The following is a 25,106-nucleotide window of genomic DNA, read 5'->3' as shown; positions in this document are numbered from 1 at the left end:
TTCTTCCAGGTGCTGCTGCGAGGCGGGAGAGCATGGGGCCGGCAGACCTGGCGCAGAAGATCAGTGTTAGCGCTGAGAGCCCCCGCGGCAGCGAGAGGAACGACTCCGGTTCCTCGCTGGCGGGCGCTGAGAGGGCCCCCCCCGGCAGCTGGAGGCAGAAGTGTGCGGCCTATGTGCTGGCTCTCAGACCGTGGAGTTTCAGTGCCTCCCTCACCCCCGTGGCTCTCGGCAGCGCTCTGGCGTACCGGGCTGAGGGAGCGCTAGACCCAGGGCTGTTGGTGGGAAGCGCCGTGACCGTCCTGGCTGTGCACGGAGCTGGCAACCTCGTGAATACGTACTACGACTTCTCCAAAGGTATCGATCACAAGAAGAGTGACGACAGGACTTTAGTGGACCAGATTTTGGAGCCTCAGGATGTAGTCCGGTTTGGAGTCTTCCTGTATACTGTGGGCTGTATCTGTGCTGCTGGGCTCTACACTGTCTCAACGCTCAAACTGGAGCACCTGGCCCTGGTTTACTTCGGAGGACTTTCCAGCTCCTTCCTTTACACTGGAGGTAAGCACTATATCCCATTTGCTGTAAATCTGAACTTAAATGAGACAGAGTTAGTTGACTTCTTGAGGGTTTCTAGAAGACACAAGTGATGTATTTAGTTAACTGCTCTGGAAATATTTGGTGGTATTTCCTGGTACATGAACTTCTGTTCTTTGCCATTGATCGCTGTGGGAAGAAGCACACTAAGTTCTTCAGTTGGAAAGTAGTGTTGAGACACTGTTATTTACATACCTGACTTCAGATGCTTATCAGAACCACTGCTGGAACTTTTCATGATGTGTATCTCGTCTCCCTCAGCAGTACAGCTCACTGCACATTTTGTTTTCCATTGGTGGAATCTGTTACTTTGTTTTGGAATGTTTTGTTGTGAATGTCAAGCAGTTTGTGTGTGTTCTCAGTAAGAGGAGGATATTTTTCGTGTCTTACTATTAAGAAAAGGAAAACTCGGTTTCAAACTGAGTCAAACTTTCAAACAGTTATGTTAGTTTCCTTGAAAGAATTTTGTCAGTTTTGCATTTTTTTTCTGAGCATTTTATCTGTTTATGCAGGGTCAGGTTCTAGTATGTGTGGTCACACTAAAGAGTACCTTATTTCTACAGATTTCTGCAGAAATAGGTGCTTCTGGATGCAAAGATGGGTATTAGAGCCTGGCCTTTAGTTTCCGTTACACCGTTTGAATGGAGAAATTGAGAAGCTGCGTTTCCTTGATTATCTTTGTAAAAAAGAGATAACATAGTTCTAGGCTGTAGCTACATGTGTGTTGGTTGTTTTTCAGTACTTCTGTGGAAAGGGCTGATCTCTTGTATTGTCCATTCTCTTCTGTCATTTCGGTTGTTTGATGATGCTTCATTTTATTCTTGTGTCTTGCCACAGGAATTGGATTTAAATATGTTGCACTTGGAGACGTGGTGATCCTGATCACCTTTGGGCCCCTGGCTGTCATGTTTGCCCATGCTGTGCAAGTTGGTTATCTGTCTGTCTCGCCACTGCTCTACGCTATCCCACTAGCGCTCAGTACTGAGGCCATCCTGCACAGCAACAACACACGGGACATGGAGTCTGACCAGCAGGCGGGTATTGTCACCCTGGCTATCCTCATCGGTCCTGCCTTCTCCTATGTTCTCTACACCGTGCTGCTCTTCTTGCCCTACCTGATTTTCTGTGTGCTGGCCACACGCTATACCATCAGCATGGCATTGCCACTCCTTACCATCCCGATGGCGTTTTCACTGGAAAGGCAGTTTCGGAGTCAGAACTTCAACAAAATCCCTCAGCGGACAGCCAAACTCAATCTCCTCCTGGGGCTTTTCTATGTTTTTGGAATTACACTAGCACCAGCTGGTGCTCTGCCCAAACTGTAATGGGAGCTGCAGAGTCAGGCCTCCCAATTCAGTATTGATGCTCACTAGTGGTGGTTGATGTGGGTAGATGACATGTTACAGACAGTGGGAAGAATGGAGAGACTGTCTTGAGCTGTTGATTGTCTGTGAATTCTATAATTGCTGGTCTTGGATAGCTTGTACAACAGACTTTATAAAGGGGATTTATCAGAAGGAGTGAACTGTGCAGCTTTCAGGGAGCAAGGTGATGTGAAGAAAGGAAACATTTAAAGAACCTCATCCTTCTACCCCTGAAATCTTTTACTGTTGACTCGGTGAAAGTAAGATTGAGCCTCCAATGCAAGCTGGTCCCTTCACAAACACAGAGATTGCTTATATGACTCCTTTTCTTACCAAGGTCAAGGAGTCCAGTGGCTCCTGTGTGGTAAACGGAAAACACTGCCAAATGCTTAGCATCGCAACAATGTAGGTGCTATTACTTCCTTGTGAGCATAGTTCATCTTCATTGTTTGTGTAGTTTAATTTTTGCTGGGTTTTTTTTTTACCCTCCTAGCCAAATTTGAGCTTGTGATTCCAAGCCCCTGACATGTAGTAGACACTAATTCATTAACTCTTGCTTCTGCTTGGTCCTTACAGTCTAGAAGTTTCAGAGTTACATATGTCTGGGATGTTGGTGCTGAAATGGAGCACAAATAGCCCACTGCACATTCTTCAAGCCAAACCCGGTAAATTTATATTCTGCTACAAAAGCTGAAGCTGTAATTGTAACTCATGCAACTGAAAACCTTTCATGCATAGAAAAAAGTGGTTTTCATTTTTGCATTTGCTTATAATTTACTCTCTGAAATGACACTCTTGAGTCAAGGGGGAGACAGCAGAGCTGCAGATTTCTCTGGCTGGATATGGGTGAATGGATATAGGAAGAACAAATTCTTAGTTTCAACAAAATAATATTTTTTTTTTCAATTGTCATTCTCTGTTTTAGAGGTCCAGTGAAATATCTTGCTGTAAGAAGCCCGCTTGAGCAAAGGAGAAAGAGATACAGGGCTGGAAAAAAGGAATAGGGATGTTCCATTGACTCTGCCTAAAAATTGGGGCTGGAAACAGGAAGAAACCATTTTTGTTAACAAGGTTTTTCTGATGGAGTCCAGAGTTTGTGTGACTGAATCACATTTGAATGTTAAGTTAGCTCTGAAGTGAAGTCCCCCACCTCTTATATTTCTGTGTACACCTTATGGTGTTGTTTTGTTTCCTCCTGCAGATCTTGCCACTTGATGTTCATGTGGCTATTTGGAGAACTGATTGTTTCAGCAATTATGTAGCAGTGTGAAAAACCTGCCAAACACTGGGGAAAAAGTGTGACTTGCAGTGCAAAGATGAATTAGATCTATGCCATATTGCTCAGTGTCAACTGAATTCCATGCTGTGTTGAAGAATAAGTATTTGTTTCCTGTATGGAGGGTTTTGGTGAAAAGTTTGTTTGCAGGAGTTGTGGAATGCTTTAGAGAAATTGATAGAGGTGTTGAACTAGAGCTGCTGGTGCCTGCATTACAACCTTCCTTTTGAACCAAATGGGAGTGTGCTAACTACTATATGAAGGGCATTTAAACACAAGCAATAAACTAACGTAGGGTTCTCCTGCATCTTGTGTGTTCATCTGAGTGTTACATTTAGTGGGTTGTACTGACTCAGTTCTACAACTGAGCTGATGATACAAGGTTACATGGTGCAGCTATTGAAGTGACTGTTTCATGGCTTTGGGTTAGCCAGTGTCACCCAGCTGTTGGTCTGTTGCTTTACAGCTGTGCTGTGGTCAAGGAGAAGGATTCTTTCCAGGTGTATTTTGTGAGTCACAATTTCATCTTTATTAAAATTGGGCAAATGATCGCTCTGGTCTGACAAGAGACTGACTTCAGCAACTGTGTGCTGCTTTCTACAGCAAAATACTTCTTCAGAGAAGAAGATGTAAAGTTCAGCACAGCTGGGTGGAGGAGATCTATCCGAGTGGTTTTGGAAACTGTAGTCAAATCAGACATACTCAACACAGTATCTGCTGTTACTTCTTTGTGGGCCTATGGGGTAAAGAAGAGCCTGGCTCTGAGACATAATTCACTTTGCTGTAAAGCAAAAGCTTTACTAGGGATGTGGACTGGGCTGGTGGATCTGTTAACCTTGCAGTTGCAGCTGTGTGGGTGTATTAGGTTAATCCCAGCATGGCTTTCTGGCTACCCTTTGTAGCAGCTGTGTGCTTTATTTCATGATAGTTTGGGTTTGTGTAGCTATTGGTTTGAAAGTCTGGATAGTTACCTTTTTTTTTCCCCTACTCCTTTTATATAAACTAGAGTACTCAACTTAAATTCCTTAAAGGAACTAATATTTGGCTTATATCTTTGATAACAGTAATTGTAACAGTGGAAAGATCTAGGATATAATCTTTGGTGGAATAGTGTATTAACTCTAATTGTATCCAGGCTACCCTTTACTAGCAGGGAATAGCCCTTTGCCTAGGATGTCTGCTTACTGCTGGAGAGGACCAGTGCTTTTTGTTACAGAGATGAAGGAAGAGCTCACTAGTACCTGTATGTGTTTGTGGAACACTTGTCAAGGTGGGGATTCAAAGCATTTTAATAGTACGAACGAGGTGAAAATTCAGTAATTCCTTACTAGCAGATGCTGGTTGTGTCCAATTCCCTGTCTCTGAAAAACAGTATCATTCCAGGTTCTTAAGGATATTAATAGCACATTCTTCACCATGGCTTTGAAGAAGTCATTTAACTTCTCTGTGTTTCAGAAAACAGCTAATTTTTTGCCTACCTCACAGGGATGCTGAGCTGACATCATAGAGAGCTTTGAAAGTAAAAAGTGCTTTATCTCTGTGTGTGCTTTTCAAAAAGTATCTTTAGTACTAGAAAACCTGTTAGGTAGGAACTAACCTAGCAGGTGACTTAACCAGTGAGTACACCAAAATAATCTCCTTGTAGACATTGAGTGGCAAGAGAGGTTCCTTTACAGGTTTGTTTTGTGATGAGGATGCTTTTTTTTCTCCTCCCTGTCCCATGCTCCTTTCTCTCACTATAAACTACTTAAACTTCTTTCAGGTCTCTCTTGATGAGCTGTATTGCAGTGTGATGAGTCTACACTGGTAGATGAACAGATCTGTAGCCTGTCAATGCATCCTAAAGCACCTCCTGGCCTTTCTCTTCAATGAAGTCTCCAAATGTTATTCTGTTAATTATGCTGTGTTAATTATTTTATATCACTCCAGTTGTATTTTTACACATACATTAAAGCATCTTCCTGGAAGGAGAAGGGTCTGTGCTGTGTGTTTAAGTGCATGGAAGGTCATACTCTTTTTGTGTTAAGTCCTGTTTTGAATTGCATAGTCCTGTCCTTCCATATCATTGGTTAAAATGTTCAGTGGCAGTGATCATCTCATACTAATGGCAGATTTCAGAGTGGTTTCATCAATGAGAATTTTGAGAACAGAAATGCTGTTCAGCATTTGTAGGGAGGTTTCAGCTAAACTTTAAATCTCTTTTAATAAAGATAGACTTTTCTCCTCACCTATGTGCTCTGCCATTCTTCCAGTGCCATGATCTCTGCTCCTGATTTGCTATGGTCTTATTGCATAGGACTGTGACAGTGTAATGCCTTCCCACGTGTGTCATAAATGAGCCTAAAGCATGGTTTGAAATTTTCCTCTCCTGGTTACTGCTGTTGTCTACTATACAAATGCATGTACAATTAGCTTCAGGACACTAAAGTCTTACTTGTCTTACATGCTTTGTCTCATGTTGTTTTTCATACGTGGTTAAAGTGGTTAGAACAGTCTAGAGAGACCTCTTGGCTGTGCCACCTCTATTGTCTGTGTTGCACAAAGCTGAAAATGGATACCAAGACAATTCAGTGAGACTGTGATTTCAGTTTTTGCTTCTAGTTTAAAATCCATCTGAGTAGGAGAGAATGAAAGAAGTTCCTGCAGTAAAGTTTAGTGACTATATACCATTGTGGAGCTAATGCTTTCACCTGCAACGCTGTCTTACTGTCATCGTCCGCTTTGCAGCGACTTCCTGTTTGGGTTGCAGGACTTTCTGTGGTTATAAGACAGCTAGGCCTGGGAAGTATTTGTCTGCCTTTGAGATGCAGAACAGGTCCTAAGGTTCACAGCATTTGGAGATCATTTTAGAGGGTAAGATACAGAATATCGTGGCATCTAGATACACATGGGTTGTGCTCGCAGATCCTCCCAAAGAAACTTCTGAATCTGCAGAAAGCAGCTTGCAGAGTATCCTTTTTAGTGGGACAGCATGTTGGTTGTTCTGTTACGACTGTAATTGTTCTGCACTTGCTCTTAAAACACACGTTAATGCTTTATCCTGTTACAGACAAAGTCTATGAGTAGTCAGCTTAAACTCATTTTAAAGAAACTGGACCTCTAATAGAAAATATGTAGAGATTTGCAACATGCACCATTGAACACCTTTTTGTGCAGTGCCTGTGTATGTGGAGGCTGTAATTCTGATTGTCTGCAGATGGCAGCATCACTCTTCATCACTGCTGCAGCACCCGCTGGTACCTGTGCCCTAGGCTGAGACATCCTTTGCCAGGTGGACCACTGCCACTGCTGAGCCCCAGAACTGCCCTGATACCTTTCATCTTGGTCCACAGGCTAAAAAAACCTGAATCACCATGGAAGGTGTACAAGACTCTTGCTGCTCCTCTGCTGTTCTATGAGGCTGGTTCACAATCCTTTTACTTTTTGAGTGGCAAAACACTTTTATGTAGCAGACTATTGTTATTGGAGGAGAAAGGAAGGGTGTCCCTCCTTGCACTATGGTTTTAGGGGCTGCTCAGGTCATCGCATTGCTCAGCACATCTGTCTTATTTGGGAGGATGTTTTGTTTTGGTTTTTTTTTACAGCCATGACAGCTAGGAATTTTTGGGGCTATTTTTTCCCTCTGCAGCCATTGGGTCAAAAATTTTCAGGATAATGGAGAAGGAGACTTTCCACATATGTACTTAAAACTGCCTCATTTTTTGTCTTTACAGGAATTCATGTAAGTCTGCAAGATTTTTTTTCTCTGGTTGTACTGTATTTGGTCTCTGGTGTAAGGAAGCTTGGAAGGCAAATGGCTGCAGATGAATTTCTAATGTGTAGATTATGTCTGGACAGATGCTTCTGGCCCAGGCAAGGTAATGGCAGGAACAGGCATTTGAAGAAAGCCAGTTGGCTGTATCTTACATTTTTAAAGCGTCTGCTGATGGCTTAATAGGCTTATTCTGGTCAGATGCTGAGCTTTCAAAAGAGTGTGGGTAAGCTGTGCATAATGGGTATTACACTCATGTGGGGGAAGAAAAATGCAGTGTCTGCACACTCTGAGATGTACTTCTGTTCAGTCAATTGCTTTTAACACATCTTGAATCACTGGTGGAAAATCTTAATACTTTTATAGTGATTTTTAGGAGCTTGGACTATATACTTCCTATTTCTTGGGTGAGTAGACTGAGTCACTGCTGCTTAATCAAGTAAGAGTACATAAGAGGTCTTCTTTCCAGTCTGGTACCTTAACAACTAGGCCTTTTCCTTCACATACTGGTTTGTCTTTTAGGTCAGTGGTAGGTATTATTTAAATCACCTTTGGTTGCTTTATACCTTTATAATGGAGTTTTGTGCCTCTCAGTTACATATATAAGAAATGAAATGCTGCTCTGGCTTTTTAAAGCTATTTTTCAGTTGAAGGTGGAGCTAACTATCTAAGCAAGATCTAAAATCTATAGCTCCCAGAGCTGCTAAAAAATTCTTAAGCTTCAATAAAACTTAGCACAGCAGCTTATTGCAGCTGTATGTCTAAAGGAAACAGGCCCAGCACTGGACAGAGTAATGCCTATGCTTTACTGTCTGAAATAAGGTTTTTGCTTTTCTGTGTAACTCAGAGTAAGACCCAAAATGAATGTGTTTGTCAAGTTTTCTTTTACACCTTCTGATGTTAACCCTTAGTGCTTATGCTTTCTGTGTAGTTGCCTTTCTATATAGCTAGATTACAGGAAAGCCCTTGTTCTAACCCAGATGTTTCAGGGGCCACATGGATTTGTCTGAATAGGAAATACTTGAAGTACATAGTTCAGCATTCCTATGGGGTCAGCTTGTTTCAACATCCAAGTCTTACTGATCTGCAGGCACAGTGGGGTGCTGACCAAGTTTATCTATTCCCTTGGAAGGAAACCTATGCTTGGGCATCTGTCCCAGAATTCATGCTTGCACTGCCTTGAGAGAAAACTTCATACACTGGAGTTCACAACCTCTGCACATGAAGACCCAAATCGTTTTTAAAATCAGAAGAAATTCAAACAGAAATAACCCTGCCTGTCCTCTGCTGGCTTCTCATCAGGCTGCCAAGGCCAGAGTGCTTTGAAGAATTAAAAATCTATGGCACCATCTTTGAAGAATTAAAAATCTATGGCTTTGAAGAATTACAAATCTAATCGCTTTCTCGTGAAAACAAGGAGGAGAATTTGGCCATTAATCAGATGGCTCTGTCAATAATGAATCAAGATGAACAAGCTGGGTGAGACGTGTCTCATTTTCGAGGAGCAAGGAAAGCAGTGAGAACCTTGCTAAAATGCAGGATATGGCATGCTGTTCCAAGAGCTTGAAAGTGAGGAGAGCTCAGCAACAGGAGAAGAGGTTGGGGTCTGCCTCCTCCTCCTCCATTTGGCACCTTTCAGGTGTCTTGTCCTAGGCTAAACAGTACTGGTCAGCTCTGCTGGTCTGGCAGTGGTTTTAGGTGTTCATTATGGTGGGAGATCCCAGCATCTGCTCTTTGTTCTATGCTAGATCAGTGGCCAGCTTGTTAACTGGGAAATGCTGAATAACCCAGCAATTTTAATAAAGGCAATTTTAATAGAGTCTTCTTTCCTTCTCTTCTAGGGTGGAATAGAAAGTTCTTGTAGGCAGTGGTTCGATTTGTGTGGGGAACAGTGCTTTGTCACTGATTTAGAACAAGTATAAAGATGATGCATGTTTTTAGGTGTCCCATTAAGCAAAAACCAGGGCCTACTCTGAATTAGCTGCCTTACTAGTGGTAAGGGAATAAACTGAATGCCTGTTGCATATAAGGGACAAATTCAGGCAATTTACATCTCATGCAGTGTTTGCAAATAAGGCTGTGAAACATCATCACACTGTGGGAAATAAGCAGTTTCTCAGACTGACCTAATGGAAAGAGGGTCTAATAAACCATTTTCTCAGTCTTGTTAGCCATTGTCCCAAGGGTTGATGAAATGATTTCAGAGAGATTCTAAATTACTGTTGTGTAGCATAATGCCACAGTTGAGTCATATTTTAACCTGGGGGGGATAGGTCTACTGCTGTAGAAACCTTAGCTCTAGTCAATATAAATAAAGGAAAGGTTGGGAATTACATGCTAGAGATTCATGTGCTTTTACTTTTATGTGTTTCTAGAGCTCCATAAAGCCTTCAGAGAACACTTGGTTCTGTGCTATACCATTTTTCGTCTGGTCTTTCTTCTTTCTTTGATTAGTTCTTAAGTAGAAGTTAGTTAGCCACCCAGCAACACAAAGCTTCCTCCCCAGTGATGTGCTTCAGGCTTTCTATGAAGTTCCTTTCTGCATGAATCCCCTGCAGCATCCCTGTTTCCAGAAAAAGGTGGAACACTTGGGTGTGATGGGAAGAGCAGGATTAAAGGGAAATATCAGGAGGGAGATGGAGAGGACAGTTACGTACTAATGAACTTCAGAAGATGAAATACTGTCTGTGCCAAAAGATTTTTCTCCCCCTCCCCCCCCCCATCCCCCCCCTAGCATACAAGGCAAGAACTAGCATACAAGGCAAGAATCGCATGCTGTTCTGTGAGCAATACTGGGAAGCATGGCATGCAGAGCTTCCCTGCCTCTGTCTTCCTTTCAGCAATGACAGCCTGATTTCTAAAATCCATATCCAAAATTTCTTAGTTTTCAAGGATTTTAACTTCTTCAAGTACAAGAGAAAGGATGAACCGGGGAAGCTGAACCTAAACTACTCCAGGTTTTGTAGCAGTTCTGCCAGTATCCTTGCATCAGATGTGGATACACTGAAATTCAGGTGTTCTAGAGGAAAAAAAAAAAATGTAGGGAATTCTAGCATTTTTTATATAGTGCTGCTTCATCCAGAGATATTCATTATTTTCACTTATGACTGAAGAGCATGGGGTTTGGAGAAGGAAGGTGACTTGCCCCAGTCTGTGAACTTGGTATGTGCCAAGTCCTATGTATTTGCTTATTGGCCTACTCCTTGCCTTCTGCAGAACTGTGTGCTGGGAAACCATAAAGTGGGAAATTTTGGTCTGTTCCCAGTGTATGTGTGTGTAGAGGAGTCTCCAGTTCATGGCCAGAAACAGCCAAGCCCTAAATTCCTCTGTCCCTTTCTGCAGACCGATGAGTAGGTAACACATGGATACGTTGACAAAGAGTACTGGGCGGAAGGCAGCAGCACCAGCATGTTGCTGCTTTCTGTGGGTCAGGAAGGGCTGATTCCATGTACATATATGAAGGTGATGCACATTCCCATTGAGACTTAAGTCGTCTCCAGGTGGTGAAAAAATGCATCTAAGTAATTTAGAGGCCCTGAAGATTGAGACATAAAAAAGAATAATATCAATCTCTCTAGCAAGCTAAGCTACAGGAGGAAAAAAAATGGTTGTTTTCAAAGGATCTGTATGCTTCTGCTGTGTGGGAGAGGATGTGTTGCATTCCAACTTGTATAAAAAGCATCTTATGAAGGAAAAGTTAAAGGGAAGAAATGTTTTCAGCATTTCCTTAGCAAGGCTTTGTACTTTTCTAGGGAAAACTGAATTTGATGTAGATTCTTTCTCTTACACTCAAAACCTGTCCATCCTACTTACCACTCTCCTGCTAACAGCTTTGGGGAGGAAATGGAAATTCTGTGAGACCCTGTCTGTGTGTGGGGAAGGGACAAGGAAGAGTTTGAATTCCAGCAAGAGAGTGCAGTAGAAATGTCTATTCTTCAATAGGAGTACTGGAAACAAGACTATTCAATTTTCATCTGCCAGATAAGGACTTTAACAGTAAAAATGACCCAAATTGGCTTTGGTGGTGCACCTAGAAATGTTGCATTTGGAACTTGTGCAGCTTTGAGGACAAATAAATAGTAGCACAAAGCATCTTGGAGATGGGGCTGCCCTTAATGGAAAGGGCCACCATCATATGGTGCCAATCCAGGTGTGAATGTCAGGAAGTGGCTCCTTTGACAGGAGGGCTGTTCACAATACTAGCACAAGGGACTGTAAAATGTCATGGCCAAACGCACCAGTTTTTGTCCTTGATGTGACATACACCAAAAAAGCCTATGGTGTTCCAGGAGGCACTGCTTCCCCTATTCTGGAATGACAGCCCACTTGAACAAGAAAGGACATTTGACTGCTGAGAGCTTTGAACACTCCAGGTGATACCTGTCTGTAAAAGATGCAGATAGACGCATTATTCTATGTTCTTATGGTAATAAATCAGTGTGGGGGCCCTGAATTGATGAGGGACCAGCTAGAGGAGCAGCTGTTTACATTGTAAACAGAGCTGATGCAGGTAGACATGGAACTAAAAGGCATAAAGATGAAGGCAGTGCCTGGTGGATGTCCAGTGGTCTCATAAGACATTTCCAGAGTCCATTCCTGGCTGCAGTTTTAGAGGTGGCAGCTGAATCGGAGATGGAAATGAAATAGTTCCATTATCAACTTCTTACACTTCAATTTGTTATAAATTGTTCCAGTCTCTGCCAAGTGAGTGACAGTAAGGAGAGTCCCCTGGCTTGCTGCCTAGCCCATGAATTCAATTTCAATCAGTGCTCACTGTTCACGTCCTGGATGGACAGAATAGCATGGATATGTGGTTGCCAGGCAGGACTGAAGTGAGCTGGAGGAGCTGTGTGTGAGGAACCAAGACTGGAAATAGAATAGGGCTGAGGGGATCTGGCAGGGCTGTCTGGTACATGCTGGGATGTGTCAGGAGTCATCCTGATCATGCAGGAGCTGGCTAGCAGCAATCTGCTGTGCTCAGCCCCTGGGCCTGTGCTTTGTCCCTGAGCAGGCCTCTGTGGCTGATGCTGCAGTTTATCTTTTTGCCTCATCAATGGGGATTTTGTGCTCACTAGAGTTCAAGGTTGGGCTATAAAAATCTGTTCCAGTCTGAAATCTGCCATAAAACTAGTTACACTCAAATGTATTTACCAGGCTGCAGGGGGAAATGAGCTCACGTATTGATAAAGGAGAAAGCCTTGGTTTCTGACAGGTATTTTTGTTTATTTTCAGTATAACCTTAAAAAGTGTCCGTATTTCTCTCATGCAGGCTGTTAGCACACTTACTGGGAATTATTTCTAATCTGTTCTGCCAAACCACTTTAGGTACCTGGAAGGTGACATTTTGTCTGATTGTCCATGATTTTTATTCTTTTGGCACCAGTCTTTTAGTGTCTCATTCAGAAATGAGCAGTTCCTTGAGGGTGCTTTCTTTTCCAGAGACATGTTCCTTCTTCTTATTCATTGGTGAAGTCCTTGCATGAAACATTCATTGGTGGTTGATAGCAGTAATACTACCAAGAATATACCAGATATAATCTGGACTATGAACTACATGAGCTTCTGAGAAGTGATCCTTACACACCATTGCTGATTTTCGCTCTTAATCTGATTTAGGACTAGATTTAACCCCATCAATGTTTCCTGTTGATCTGATGAGATGTGGATAGTGTGGTTGACTTGCCCTCAGTGTCTTGGTCCACATTTGAGAAGATGTTTTACAAGAGCTAACTTGATTTCACTGTATTTACAAGGTTCTCTGTGCTGCAGCCAAACACTTCACAGTCCTTGAGAGAGCATTTGGGTCCTCTGTAAAGAATAGAACACTTCTCACCCACCATGCTTTTCTGCTAATGCTATTGCCTTTCAGTGCCATAACCTTGAAGAAAGCTGACAACATGACAGCAATGCTACCTAGACAGCTTATCTTCTGAGCACTTCATGGTGGGCTGCCAGATCTGGGCTGGAGAGGTATTTATCTGGCTCTGTGTAGACAGGAGCAGACTCTTGCATACACAGACAGGCAGAGCCCTTTAGAGAATGCACTTCATCATCCTTTTGTTTGTGGATGTTGAGAGCTGTTGTTTTGCAGTAGCTGGGAAAAAGGCATATCCCATTCTCTGTTCCAGTGAGAAACAAAAGATAAGCTGATCTATCAAGAGCCTGAGTTACCTCTGTCTGCGACAGCTTTATTTTTCCCTGCTGTGATGATTTGCAAATTGTTACTTGTCTCTTGCAGGCAGTGCCAAAGCCTGCACTGGATCATGTGCTAAAAGACTAATTGGACACCTTCTGTCCCAGCAGAGTAAACTGGGATCACAACCTTGCAGGGATTAGGAATCCAATTACCTGGAGAAACAGCAACCAGACTGAATTATCCCTTCTAACCTCTTATTGCTTAGTATTCTAAACCTGTGCCATCTCTCTGCACTGGAAGTTTCACAAGTCACCTAATAAAGAAAAGATTAGAATTATCCTTAAGTAGCTTCTATAAAGATATTATTATCTAGTGATAATTCCATCTCTGAGCCTGTCTTGAGTACTTGGGATCCAGATGAGCCAAGGAGAGCTGATGCCTTTGAAAGACTACACTCACTCACAGGCCCTCCAGGGTGAGGCAGAGAGGTTGGGGGACTAACTGTGCACTTCACATGCTGAGGAGGGGACTTTCCTCTTTCCTTCCCACTATTTCATGTTTCATTTATGGAACTCGCCAGTGCTTGACAGGACTGAGAACTATCTACAAGAACAAAACTGAAGGTGGTGTTGCAGATGCAGATAAAAGGCATCTGCTTCCTTATACTGATAGTAGTGAACATCTGAATAAACACTTGCAAGGTTTAAATTGTTACTGCATCAAGAAGTTTGCCTCCACAGTTCAGCACAACAAAAGCATTCATCACTCATCATAACCAGCCTCTAATATCCAGAGTGAACACTTTCTGCAGTGGATGAGAGACGATTTTGGTCTATGAATCTCCTTCTAACTGCATATGCCAGAACTACTCATTGTCTACAATGAATACCAGGAGATTCAGAACTATTTATTGTCTACAGCATTCTACTTGTTTCTATTTACAGAAAGTGTGTGGCTCTCTGGTTTTCCTCTTTCTTGGGTGAGCTGCAGAGAGATGGATGGGTAAACTTACACAGTATATAATCCAGTGAAGTGGTATGATGTGGAACAAGCAAGAGAATACGTGGAGACTAAGGATACAGGTAAGGAAACAAGAGTATAAGATGTGATCCAAAAAAGTCTCTGTTTTATACAGAGGCTCAGTGAGGATTGTGTGCACTGAAGGTGCATCTGGTTCACAGCAGAGGGCTTGCATTTGCCTGGCTGCTATTTGGGTATCTGCCTTACCTGCAGATTTCTGCAGAAAAGTCTGTATGAGCCAGACTTCCACTCCTGCTCCAAGAGATGGTAATGAAGGAGATCAGGAAAGCAAAGAGTGCAAAATCCCAGCTTGCCATCAGAATGTTTCCTTCTGCCTGGTTCTTCTGACAGGACGGGCTTGGTAGGAACCACAGAACAGAACTGTGAGACACTGAGATTATTCCCTTCAGCACTACTGCTTGTGATTCCTCTTCATTTTGGCCTTACACATTTGTTCCCAGGCTTTCCCTTTCTTCTCTTAACCTGTTGAGTCAGGTAATACATGTCTTTCCCCTTGCTGAGGGACTGCAGCACTCCCACTGCAGTCAGTGCAGACAAGTGGTAAAGTCAGAAACATTTCAGTGGGAGTAATGGAGAGAATTTGGGTTCAGTTGTGGAAGTCCCTTCTGAACACTATGCAGCTTCTATTAATTTCAAACGCAGCCCCTATGAATTGCTTGTTCCTTAACCTGTCCACTGCTTGTTTTCCATAGGATAATAGTACATAGTGGGAGGTTTTCCACCAAAGCAGTTGGAGCATCCATCATTTGTTCTTAATCTGGGTCTTGAGCACAGAGGTGGTTGTGGCCATTGTTTTGTATTAGTTTAATATATGTTGAAGTCTACAAATAAATGCTGGGACCCAGGCGGAACAGGTGAGATGGGACTAAGTTCTGGGATGATTGATAATGAGCAGAGACTGGAAAATCAATTGTGTTAATTCCTGGCTTGTCACTGGGACAGAGAATTAATGAGAAAATCTGTCTACCTTAATGCTATTTACACATTATACAGGCTGTGATAAAACTGTCTGTGGGCACTGCTTGGCATCACAATTATAGGATTATTGTAGATCCAGATAGGAACAGAAATCCACAAGCACAAAAACTCCCTTCACAAGCAGCAAACAAGTGATGACATGAACCAGAAAGGAGGGCTGAAGAGAAAACAGGCAGGCATCGTTTCTTCCTTCTTGCACTGCATGCTTAGGAACTTAGTGTAGGGGCTGTGACGTTGGTGTGTGGTGATTCATATTGTGTGTGGTGCTGTGCTTGTGATAAACACTATGCCCTGTTGGAATCCTTCCCTCCAGGGGTCTTAAAGCACTCTGTGGACGGCAGGGAGGCTGCTCATTTCACAGTACAGTGCATTCTAGGTAGGAGTTTAAAACATTGGCAAGACTTGAGCCCCCCCATCTTCCTCTGATTTAGGGAGTAGTTTGCAGTATGCTCACTGAGCATGGAGACTTTGTGCCAGACCAGCAGGAGTATTATAGTACTGAAGGTGAACCAGGGGTGCTGGTTTCTCTACACTGACCTGCCAAAACAGTCAGGTAGAAAAGCAGGAGATCACCACTGAATGGCAGAAGTTTGTGAAGCTGTCAGTAACTCCTCTGCAGAACCAAGCACATGTGTATCTGCTTGGGGAGTGGGGAAAACTTACTCTGCTCTTGATCATAACTGCCTAAAGAAGTGTTAAATGGTCCATCCCTGGCAGTGTTCAAGGCCAGGTTGGACAGAGCCTTGGGAGACAGCCTTGGGAGCGATGGTCTAGGGGGAGGCGCCCCTGCCTATGGCAGGGGGTTGGAACTGGATGATCTTAGGGTTCTTTCCAACCCAAACCATTCTGTGTTTCCAGAAAGATAAGCAAATCCATCTCCCCAACTGCCTTGTGTCCACCAGGAGTTAATCCAGCACCAGCGTAAGTGATGCTGTATTACTGCCTAAGTCATCCATACATCCCTCTTGCTTTTCTTGTCAACCTCCCTCTCCTTGCTATTGCACTTCATATGCCTTCCTATCCTCCAGTCTTATGCTGAGTGCTTAAAATCCCATGAGCTTCCAGGGCTGTCGAATGGGGAATAAAGGGAGATGCTACATAGAGAGTGACACTAAATTTGTTCCATGTTTTCTTGCAGGTTCTTTTCTTTCCATCTCAAGGTGTCAAGGTTTTAGTTGTCTTGGGAAGTTTTGGAAGGGAATGATTGAAAGTTCCCCCTTCTGACAAACAGACAACTACAGGGATGGGACTCAGAGGAACAGGCCAGACCTCAGATGCCCCCAGAGCTGAACACTGCTGGTTCTTGAGCTGCCTAGATAGCCTTTCTATAGCAGCCTCTATACAGCTGTCTTTATAGCCTAGAGACCCCAATTTGCAAATCCAAATATTTTTAGGAGCACTGCTACAGGGCAAATCCTGGTTAACTCCTCTAGGCTGTGTTATCCTCAGGGTGTGACTGTGTTGTGTCTGGCAGGAGATGTAAAATTCAGTTCTCCCAGCTCTTAAAACATCCAGGAAAATCTTTCTTAAATGCCAGCAAAATGTGCATCTGTAATACATGGGTTGACTGGTTCTGATGCTCTCCAGTAGAGGATAACAGGCTGCCTGCAGCCACTCAGCTTTGCTGCACATCTCCACTTTGCCAGCAGGGAAATGTAGGAGCAGCATGCTGGAGTACACTGTATTGGTTGTGTTGCAGATAGAAGAGCCAGAAAGTGAACCTGTTTGCTGGTCTTTTATGGTTTTTGTTCCTTGTTCATTTCATGAAGGAGGGAAGATGGTCTTAGATGGAAGGAAAGCAATAAAGGATCATTCTTTGCCAAAATGCAAGAAACCTCTCAGCCCAAAGGGGTTTGCTACCACACTGTTCCTATTCCTTGGAACTCCTCACAAAGGAAGCAGTGGTCCAGAGCTGCTTTGGACATGTGTCCAAGGTAATTTGGACTTAAGGAAGGTGTATTGTTTCCCCTTCTGAATGTAGTTGAATTCAACCCTGACAAAGCCAAATGAGGTGGTCACTGTGGCTGCCAGCTGTAATTAAGAAAAGAATGCTCTCTGGGTAAAAAGGTGGTGAAATCCCAAGTGTTCTTAATGCTCATGATTTCTGACAAATATGGGAGAGCTCCTTAATCCCCAGGGTATGTTCTGCTTGGAGTCCTCCTGCTATGCCTGTGTCACACAAACATCAGACAGGAACATCAGTGAGTATGCTGTGTCTTTGTACTCTGACATACAGGTGTGCTGTCTCACAGTGCATAAATACACATTTGGATGGCCCCAAACTGGATCACTTGGGTGTGGAGAAGACAGGAATTATGAGGCTGTGGGGTCAATCAGTAATGATGCATGGTCTGCTTGGCTGATGCTCTGAATGTTGTTACCACCAGTAAAAACTACACTGGTACGTTATGGGAGAGGATTCTCAGCACTCAGAGCCTCAAGCAGTAAAACTCAGTTCAAGTCTATGCTCACAGCAGTGATCTGTCCTGGGAGATGGGCAAAGTGTTACTGAGGGAGGAAAAGGCTTGCTTCAAACTATGTTTTGTGTTTAGGAGGTAAATTATCAAAGCAGCTAGTGGTTCAGGCATTACTCTGCAGCTTGCAGGCTTATGTTAAATTCCTTGCTCAATGGATAGAGGATCAGATGCTTCCCTTTCCTCTTCTCAGTTCCTCTTCTTTAATATAGGGATAATCGTTCTCATCTTACCACAACATTGGCATGACACATCTGTTAAGACTCTGAGATACACAGGTACTATTGAGATGAAAGCTTCATCAGTAACTGAGGTGGAAGTTAGATGTTTTTCTAGGTGACCTCCCCGGGCCTGGTTCTGGAGAAGGGCTTGCTGACAAGAGTCTGAATCAGGACTTGCTTCCTTTTTTCTCCTGTTGTCTACAGGGGAATTTTACCTCCTTCTGTTGTGGGTTTAACCACTGGAAACTCTGCAGTGTGTGATAAGACTGTGAAGAAGAAAAAAAAAGATTAAAAAGCAAAAGGATTAAAATCTAAAGGGCTTATCCACTGTGTGCTCTGGAAAATCTGCTCAAACTGAAGCCTCTTGGAGAAGCTGTCTCTATCTCTCTATTAGTTTTGACAAGGAGAATGTCTCTGTCTCTATTATTAAGGCAGAGCAGTGTGTTCCTGGGCCTTGGATAGCACTCGGGCATCTGTTTCTTCAGACCACAGCTTGGAGGGGACCTTGAAGACAGGCAGAGCTGGAAGCTTAAACTGGAAAATCTAGGTCTTGGGTGATACGGTGTGTGGTGGGGTTAATGTTTTCTTTCCTGGGGAAACCATGACAAGAGTTTCTCTGATTTGCTGTTTGGTTTCTTTTGGATATATCTTAAATGCTGTGGACTGGTCACGAGCATGTCTTGTGATTGCAGGCAGGTACAGCCTTCTCATGCCAGCCCACCTTTGAGGAGTGCGTGGGACTCAGACCAAGCACTACATCTCAGCTCTGAGATCTGCAGAAGAGGGGAACCTGTGGTCTGCCAAAGAGTTTGTGGCTTATTCACAGTTACTGAGAGATCTCCTTGAAATTAATGGTAGGAATTGCTTAGGAGTTGAGAAGGAGTAGTGGCAGGGGGAAAGGAGGCCCTGGAGATAGGTCTGGGAAGAGAACTGTTGCATAATAGCTAACAAAATAAGAAGCTCAGCATTCTTTTTGCTGCACAAGATTTATACTTGGATGGGTCCTCAGACATTCTGGAAGTGTTTGATGTGGCAGAGCTGGATGCTGGCGCTGTGTCAGTACGTCCTGTGCAGTGATAAGAGGCTTGAATTTACTTTCAGGCAAAGCTACCTTTACTTAATTCTTTAAGGGCTGGAGCACTTGTAGAGATTCATTGTCTGGTTTCAGAAGTTCCTCTCATCAAACTCCACTCCTGTCTTAACAAGGGATTAATGTGTCATCTGCCTGGCTTCTAAGTTATGATGGGAGAGCGGAAAATGATGGATTCGGTGGAGTAGCAAAACTTAATGTTCATCTTAGGGAAGGAGATATTAAAATACTTCAACAAAAAAAGAATCTCTGTATGCTTCAAAAGCCTGAAATGGCTGAGAGGCTGATGAGATGTAACAATGAGAATAAGGAGAAGGTTTATTAACAATATCCCAGGAACTCATGGGCTGAATAACTCATAAATCTTTCATGAATTTTACAAAAATGAGGGATGAAATCCTAAATATTGTAGATAGATATATAGAGACATAGATATACTGTTTGAAATTATTATCTTTTGAAATTAAAGAACTATCTGATTTGAGTTTCTATTCTTTTTCTTTCTATTTCTATTTCTCAGTAGAGGGAATGGGGAGGGAGAACATTTGAAATATTAAACAGCAGGTTCAACTATGAAATTGTGACTCCAAAGCATTTTTTTAGGAATGGGATAAAGCTGGTAAAGGAGATTGCAGCCCAATTGATTGTGGAACCTCTGCAATTCCAGTTTGCAGTAAATAATCTGATTTGTGCCCCTTTATTCCCTGCTGATGGCCCAGTAAAATGTCTCCAGAAAACCAAATGTGCCAGTCTCCTAAACAGGGAGGGACTGGGGGAGAGAAGCTGGAGGATGTGTAGTGTGTGTGCATGTCTCTTTGAATGTGCAAGTTATATTACAGTTGTCATTGTAAGGGTGTCTGAGCCAGGTATCACTGAAGGCTGTGCTCAGAACTGAGTCCTGATGGATTGGAACCTGGCCAACAGCCTTAGCCAACCACACTGTGCCCAGGAAAGCTGGGACATGGCATGGCTTGTTTTATGTTGCATGACTCCTGTTCTGTGGTGCTAACAGGGGATTAGGCAGGAGATACAACCCATTTTCCCCTCCAGAGGGTTCAGAAAGAGAGGAGTGGCAACCAAGCAATACAGGATAACTCGATGAAAACTGTGGACTGAGGGTTTAGTAGAGAAGAGCTATTGAGGAAAGGAGGCAATTCAGAGATTTACAGGCTTACAAGAAAGTTCAGTCTTGTTCCAAGTAGCTGTATTCATCCCTTGCTGGAAATCTAATCCTTCTTGACATTCAGAGCTTTGCCTGGGACTCCAGAAGCGTGTCAGGCTCATTGCCAGCTTGTTGGTAGTGGAGGGGGGCAAGAGGTTGAAAGTCAGTGACATGATGATATGGCGGCCACTGGGTTTGGAGCAGGCAATGAGGGGGAAATATGCTAGGTAATTCCTTGGCCTTGTGTCTAGAGATGCTGTACCTGGAATTGGAAAGATCTGAGGATCCATATAAAGGATCCTCATTCCCTTCCCTAGTCTCCATACCATTTTTGTGTCTGTTCCCTCCATAAATAGTACCTCAAGACCCATGCATCTTCACTGTCTCTGAACTACAGTGAAGTTTAGTTGTTGGTATGGGTATTTGGAAGTCCACGTGGTAAGATCTTATGTCCATTTCTTCTGTAGGCAATGTTTTTCTCTCTGCTTGGAGCTTCAGGTTCTTCAATTGCTCTACAGAGTGCTATGAGACTGCACTGTGAGAGCTCTGGAGGCTAAGCAAGCCCTCAGCATCCTTCTACTGAGAAACTTTTGGCGCATCTGGTTAGAATGGATACTTTGTACTATACTTGATAGAACCCACAACTGAATAAACTTATCTTTGAGTGAGGAAAACTATGGCTTTCTCTGCTGCTGTGCAGCTAGATGCTGCATTGACCCTGCAGAGAAACGGGATGGCACACAGATCAGTGTGAGGGCTTCCACCAAATCCTAGTCTCTCTTGGAAGTGTCCTCTCATCCATGATGCTGTGCTTTGCTCATCAGTGTTACATGCAGTTATGAAGGTATGCAGGGGAAAAACTGCTTTATTCTTCTTGGACATCTTCTCATGGGCCTCTGCTTAATTTTAACAAGTGCTGCTGGAAGGCTTTGTGCTGGCAGCATGGGAACCATAGAATCAAGCCCAAATGCTCTACTGCTACAGAAGATGGTTAGAAGTAACACTTGTTTCCCTTAGGCTGTGCAATCAGTGTGGTTCAACCAAATCCACAAGCACCATTCTGGAGCACCAGGAGTCCAGCCCATTGAGCGGGTGAGTGCTGAAAAGGCACTGCTCGGAATGGATTAGCTACTGACAGCTGTAGTAGAAACCTGGGGTGGGTGATGTGTCTCATTGCAGACAACTGCCAGGACCTGTCTGTGATGGATATAAAGGCAATCAATCCTCTTTGAAGCTACTGGGCTGTTTCACCCTGTTTTCCTCTAGCTTTCTCCTAGCTCCCCAGTTGACTGCACTGTGTATGCTGCACAGCAGCATTTAGATGTTGTTATGCTGTGGTTACTGATTTCTTCAGAGAAATTCCAAGAAGCAAAAAGGCTTTTATTCCAGTTCTGTTCAATCTCGGGTCCCTCGTGTCCAGCACAAATACCTTGCATGCAGAGTCAAGACTGGCTGGGATAAGGCTTCGGTTACATCACTAGATGGAGCTCACAACATAAGAATACCTGATTTAGAAGAGCTAAATGCTGTTACTAAGCAGGCTGTTTTGGAAGAAATTGGTGTGGGAGGGGTGGCAAATTGACGTGGGGGAAAGATGTAATGTGAAGAGAATGGAGGGGTGCATGCGTTACAGGAAGGGGGGTACAAGGGAATTGGGGATGAGGAATCATGCAGTTGAGAGCTGTTGCTTTGGGGTGGAGATTTAAGCTGTGATTCAGTGTTGTTCTTTGAGGATCTGCTGTATCCCATAGTTGTCTATAGTCTGGGCACCTGTCCTTAGAGTATATTGCAGAAATATGACTGTGAAGGACAAGTACTGCAGGATGCTGGCATCTTACCAAGCACAGGTCTATGTGGGCACATTGTCTCTGTGGGCACATGCACAGCACAGAATAAAAGGACAAATAGTCATCTGTTGCATCAGTTTATTTCAGCCTTCCTCACCCCCAGGCAAGTTGTCTATCTGACATCACTGGGAGTAACATCCTTTCTGTAAAAGGAGGTGTGCACGTTAATTCCTTTGTGCTCACTTTATAACATTCATAGCATCCAATCATACAAGGCAGGAGCGAAGGAAATCTTAAATTCCATTTCTGTCAGCATCAACATCAGAATCAATCAAGAAACTCATCGTTTGTTGAGTCATGGAGCAAAAATAATTCCAAATGACAATTGTAACTAAGCAACCCAGCCTGAGTAGTGAGCAGTAGAGAAAATGAGATTAGGGAAACATTTTGGTAACTGATTTCAAGTAGCAAATCTGTAAGGTAAAAGAAATTTCCCTCTTTCCAGAGACATTTTGCGAAAGAAGGAAGAAAAACATGTTGTGATTTACCTGGTAAGTTCTTTAGGGCAGGGATCATCAGGGGTTAGATTGCACCTAGCACACGGGCTACCTCCTGCCACTTGTGGCCTATGCATATGACGAAACTCAAACAAGTAGAAGTAGACTACAACCAGATTAAGGAATTTCATAAATAGGTTGTAAAGGCTCAAGACGTATCTAGTGTCTGACTATTACATGCTAGCAGTTAGTATAAGGCACTTGCATCATGATAAATATTTACCAGAATCTGGCAGTCATGTACTAATGGATAATCTTTAATGTTTAGTAACCACATTACTAATGCAGTTGTGATATACACGGTGATCAAAGAGCAGCACCAGGGCAATTGTACCAAAGCTCAGCATCCTGATGGACTCTGCATGCAAGCCAGCCCATCCCTCGGGATATGTGCTTGAAGCTGCCTTTGTGCTTTAATGTTATTGGCTTTTCTAGGTATAAATCAAGAGGGAAACCTCAAGGGCCAGAATGATTTCTGCCATGCTTGAACTGGCTCAAGCAGAATCACTAAGGATGGATTTGTTCTCTTCTGCGATTTCTCAGCATCCCTGTGGCTTTAAAGCCAGCGTGGGAGAGATGGCATCTTTTACTGCCTCATATCTCTTGGAAGCTGTAGTCCTTCTTAAGCCTTGGGCATTAAAATACTCCTCTGCATCCAGCCAGTGACAGCAGCAGCATGTAGTGACTGTAGTATCATTATTTAGTTTCTTAATAGCACAATACAATGAGTAGCTCTGTTACCATATCACTGACACAGACTCTTACTAATTATGATGATTAATGGGTTTAATTTACTTAGAAATAATAGTGTGCAATAATTCCATTGTCAAAGCTGAATATCTGGAGTTCCAGCTTCAGATCCTGTCAGCACTGTTGTTACAAACCCTTCTGTGTTGGAGAAAAGTCACTGAGAGATGTTATTTCCCACATGGTTTAGAATACAAGCTGCCTTGGGAATTCTCCTATCACTGGTAAGGCTGCTTTGCCATGGAAGAAGTTATTAGGAGGAATTCTGCCTTTAAATTACTTCTTTCCTTTGCTTACGATTTTCTTTAATGCTGCTTTTATAAACAATAAGAAATATTTATTGCCTGTTGTGTGGAGGTGAAGGAGTCTGCTGGCTTTCTGTAGATGAGAGCCCTTGGTGGTGAAGAATAGGAATGGTATTATTTCATTTGAGGCTGCTGCTGGACAGGCCCTGTGGTGATGTTTTCTAGCTCCCAGGCTACTGCTTATTGCAGGGCTGTCTGTCTCTTAAGCTTGAAGGACTAGAACTGGAAGAGATTTGTTTACATCAGGGTGGTTTCATGCTATTCTTGTCCATGTGGACTTTGAAAAACTCCTTGCAATTTTATGTAATGTCCGAGCCCTCCAGGATGATTTGGGCCCAGTTGAGCTGATTCAAAGTGGCACAGTCCCTGCACACCCCCTGTTTCTCCATGAGGACCTGGCTGCTTCCCTGATTTCTTCCCACTCCCCAGGTTTGTCTGGCTGTGACTTCCATCACCAGTTACGTTTCTTAGATCAGCAAGATCACCTCTGTTCTCTGTAAGCAAGGCAGAGAGGTCAGATACAAGGCACCATTGTCTGTGCTTTGGGAATCTCTATTGTTGATTTAATCATCTCTTCCTGCAAGCAAGAAACATCCTCCAGAGATAAAGTAACAAATCCACATTTCCTCCCTCAGCTGTCATTCAGAGATCCAACAACTCTGTGCTCACAGCAGCTATAAATCGTGCTTAAGCCTTAGTGACTATTATGATTCTAGTGAGTCACCCAACTGACACAGCTTTAATCTGTGTATCTCTGCCTCTTCCCATTACTTACCCAGTCTCACATTCTGTTGTGATCTATGCTCATGTCAGAACTTTGCATCAGGGTCTGTGTCTGGCAAAGGAATAGCTCACATGCTCATAGCACTGTCTGCTAAACCTTAATGCTTCAGGAGCATTAAGAAATTAATTGCTCTGTGATTGAGGGGGAACTGAGGCCTCCCAATTTATTTTGACAGATGGGAATAGCAGGATGTAGCTATCTATACCCCTTTAGCCATTGAATGCTGCTTTCTACCTTAAATCTTGTCTGATCTGTGCTGCACATGGCATAGGTGTGCAACCTTTTGTCTAAAATCTCCTCTTAAGCTGCTGGCCAGAGCAGTTGCCCTTTAATATTGATGCATGTGAAGGTCACAGCTGCTTGCTCATGATCCTTGATAGAAAGATGATATTTTTCAGGTACACAGGAAGAACAAAATCTGAGTTATTTACAATATTTAGCAATGAGTTGTCAGAACTCTGTGATTTTTCCAGCCAAACCCAAGCCTCACTGGAGCCTGTATTTAGATTCTCATCCAGAGGGACCTGGACAGCCTTGAGAGGTGGGCCCATGCGAACCTCATGAAGTTCAACAAGACCAAGTTCAAGGTCCTGCACATGGGTCAGGGCAATTGCAAGCACGAACACAGCCTGGGTGGAGAAGGTATTCAGAGCTGCGTAAAAATCTGTCTCCCCTCTTGCTCCACTGAAACAGTTAACAGATAACGTTGTTTGTAGTCCTGCCAGGAGTGTTTTAATCACCTGTATGGTTTTATTACAGGATGGCAATGTTTGCTCCATTAGGCTATTGGCATCTGGGAAAGCAGCAAACAAACCTACTGACATCCATCAGGATGAGTAATT

General features: G+C 43.2%; 1 protein-coding gene across 1 annotated transcript; it reads left to right on the top strand.

The window, feature by feature from the left end:
* Nucleotides 1-8: 8 nt before the first annotated feature.
* UBIAD1 (UbiA prenyltransferase domain containing 1) lies at nt 9-2,039 on the top strand. Its single transcript, XM_010024467.1, has 2 exons — nt 9-555; nt 1,429-2,039. Exons 1-2 carry the CDS (start codon nt 33-35, stop codon nt 1,914-1,916), a joined length of 1,011 nt encoding a protein of 336 aa, XP_010022769.1. The 5' UTR covers nt 9-32; the 3' UTR covers nt 1,917-2,039.
* Nucleotides 2,040-25,106: the final 23,067 nt, after the last annotated feature.

Source organism: Nestor notabilis, unplaced genomic scaffold (assembly GCF_000696875.1).
Source record: "Nestor notabilis isolate BGI_N333 unplaced genomic scaffold, ASM69687v1 scaffold11981, whole genome shotgun sequence".
Classification (NCBI taxonomy): domain Eukaryota; kingdom Metazoa; phylum Chordata; class Aves; order Psittaciformes; family Psittacidae; genus Nestor; species Nestor notabilis.
The sequence above is the reverse complement of the archived record's forward strand: the minus strand, read 5'-3'. Positions and strand labels throughout refer to the sequence as shown.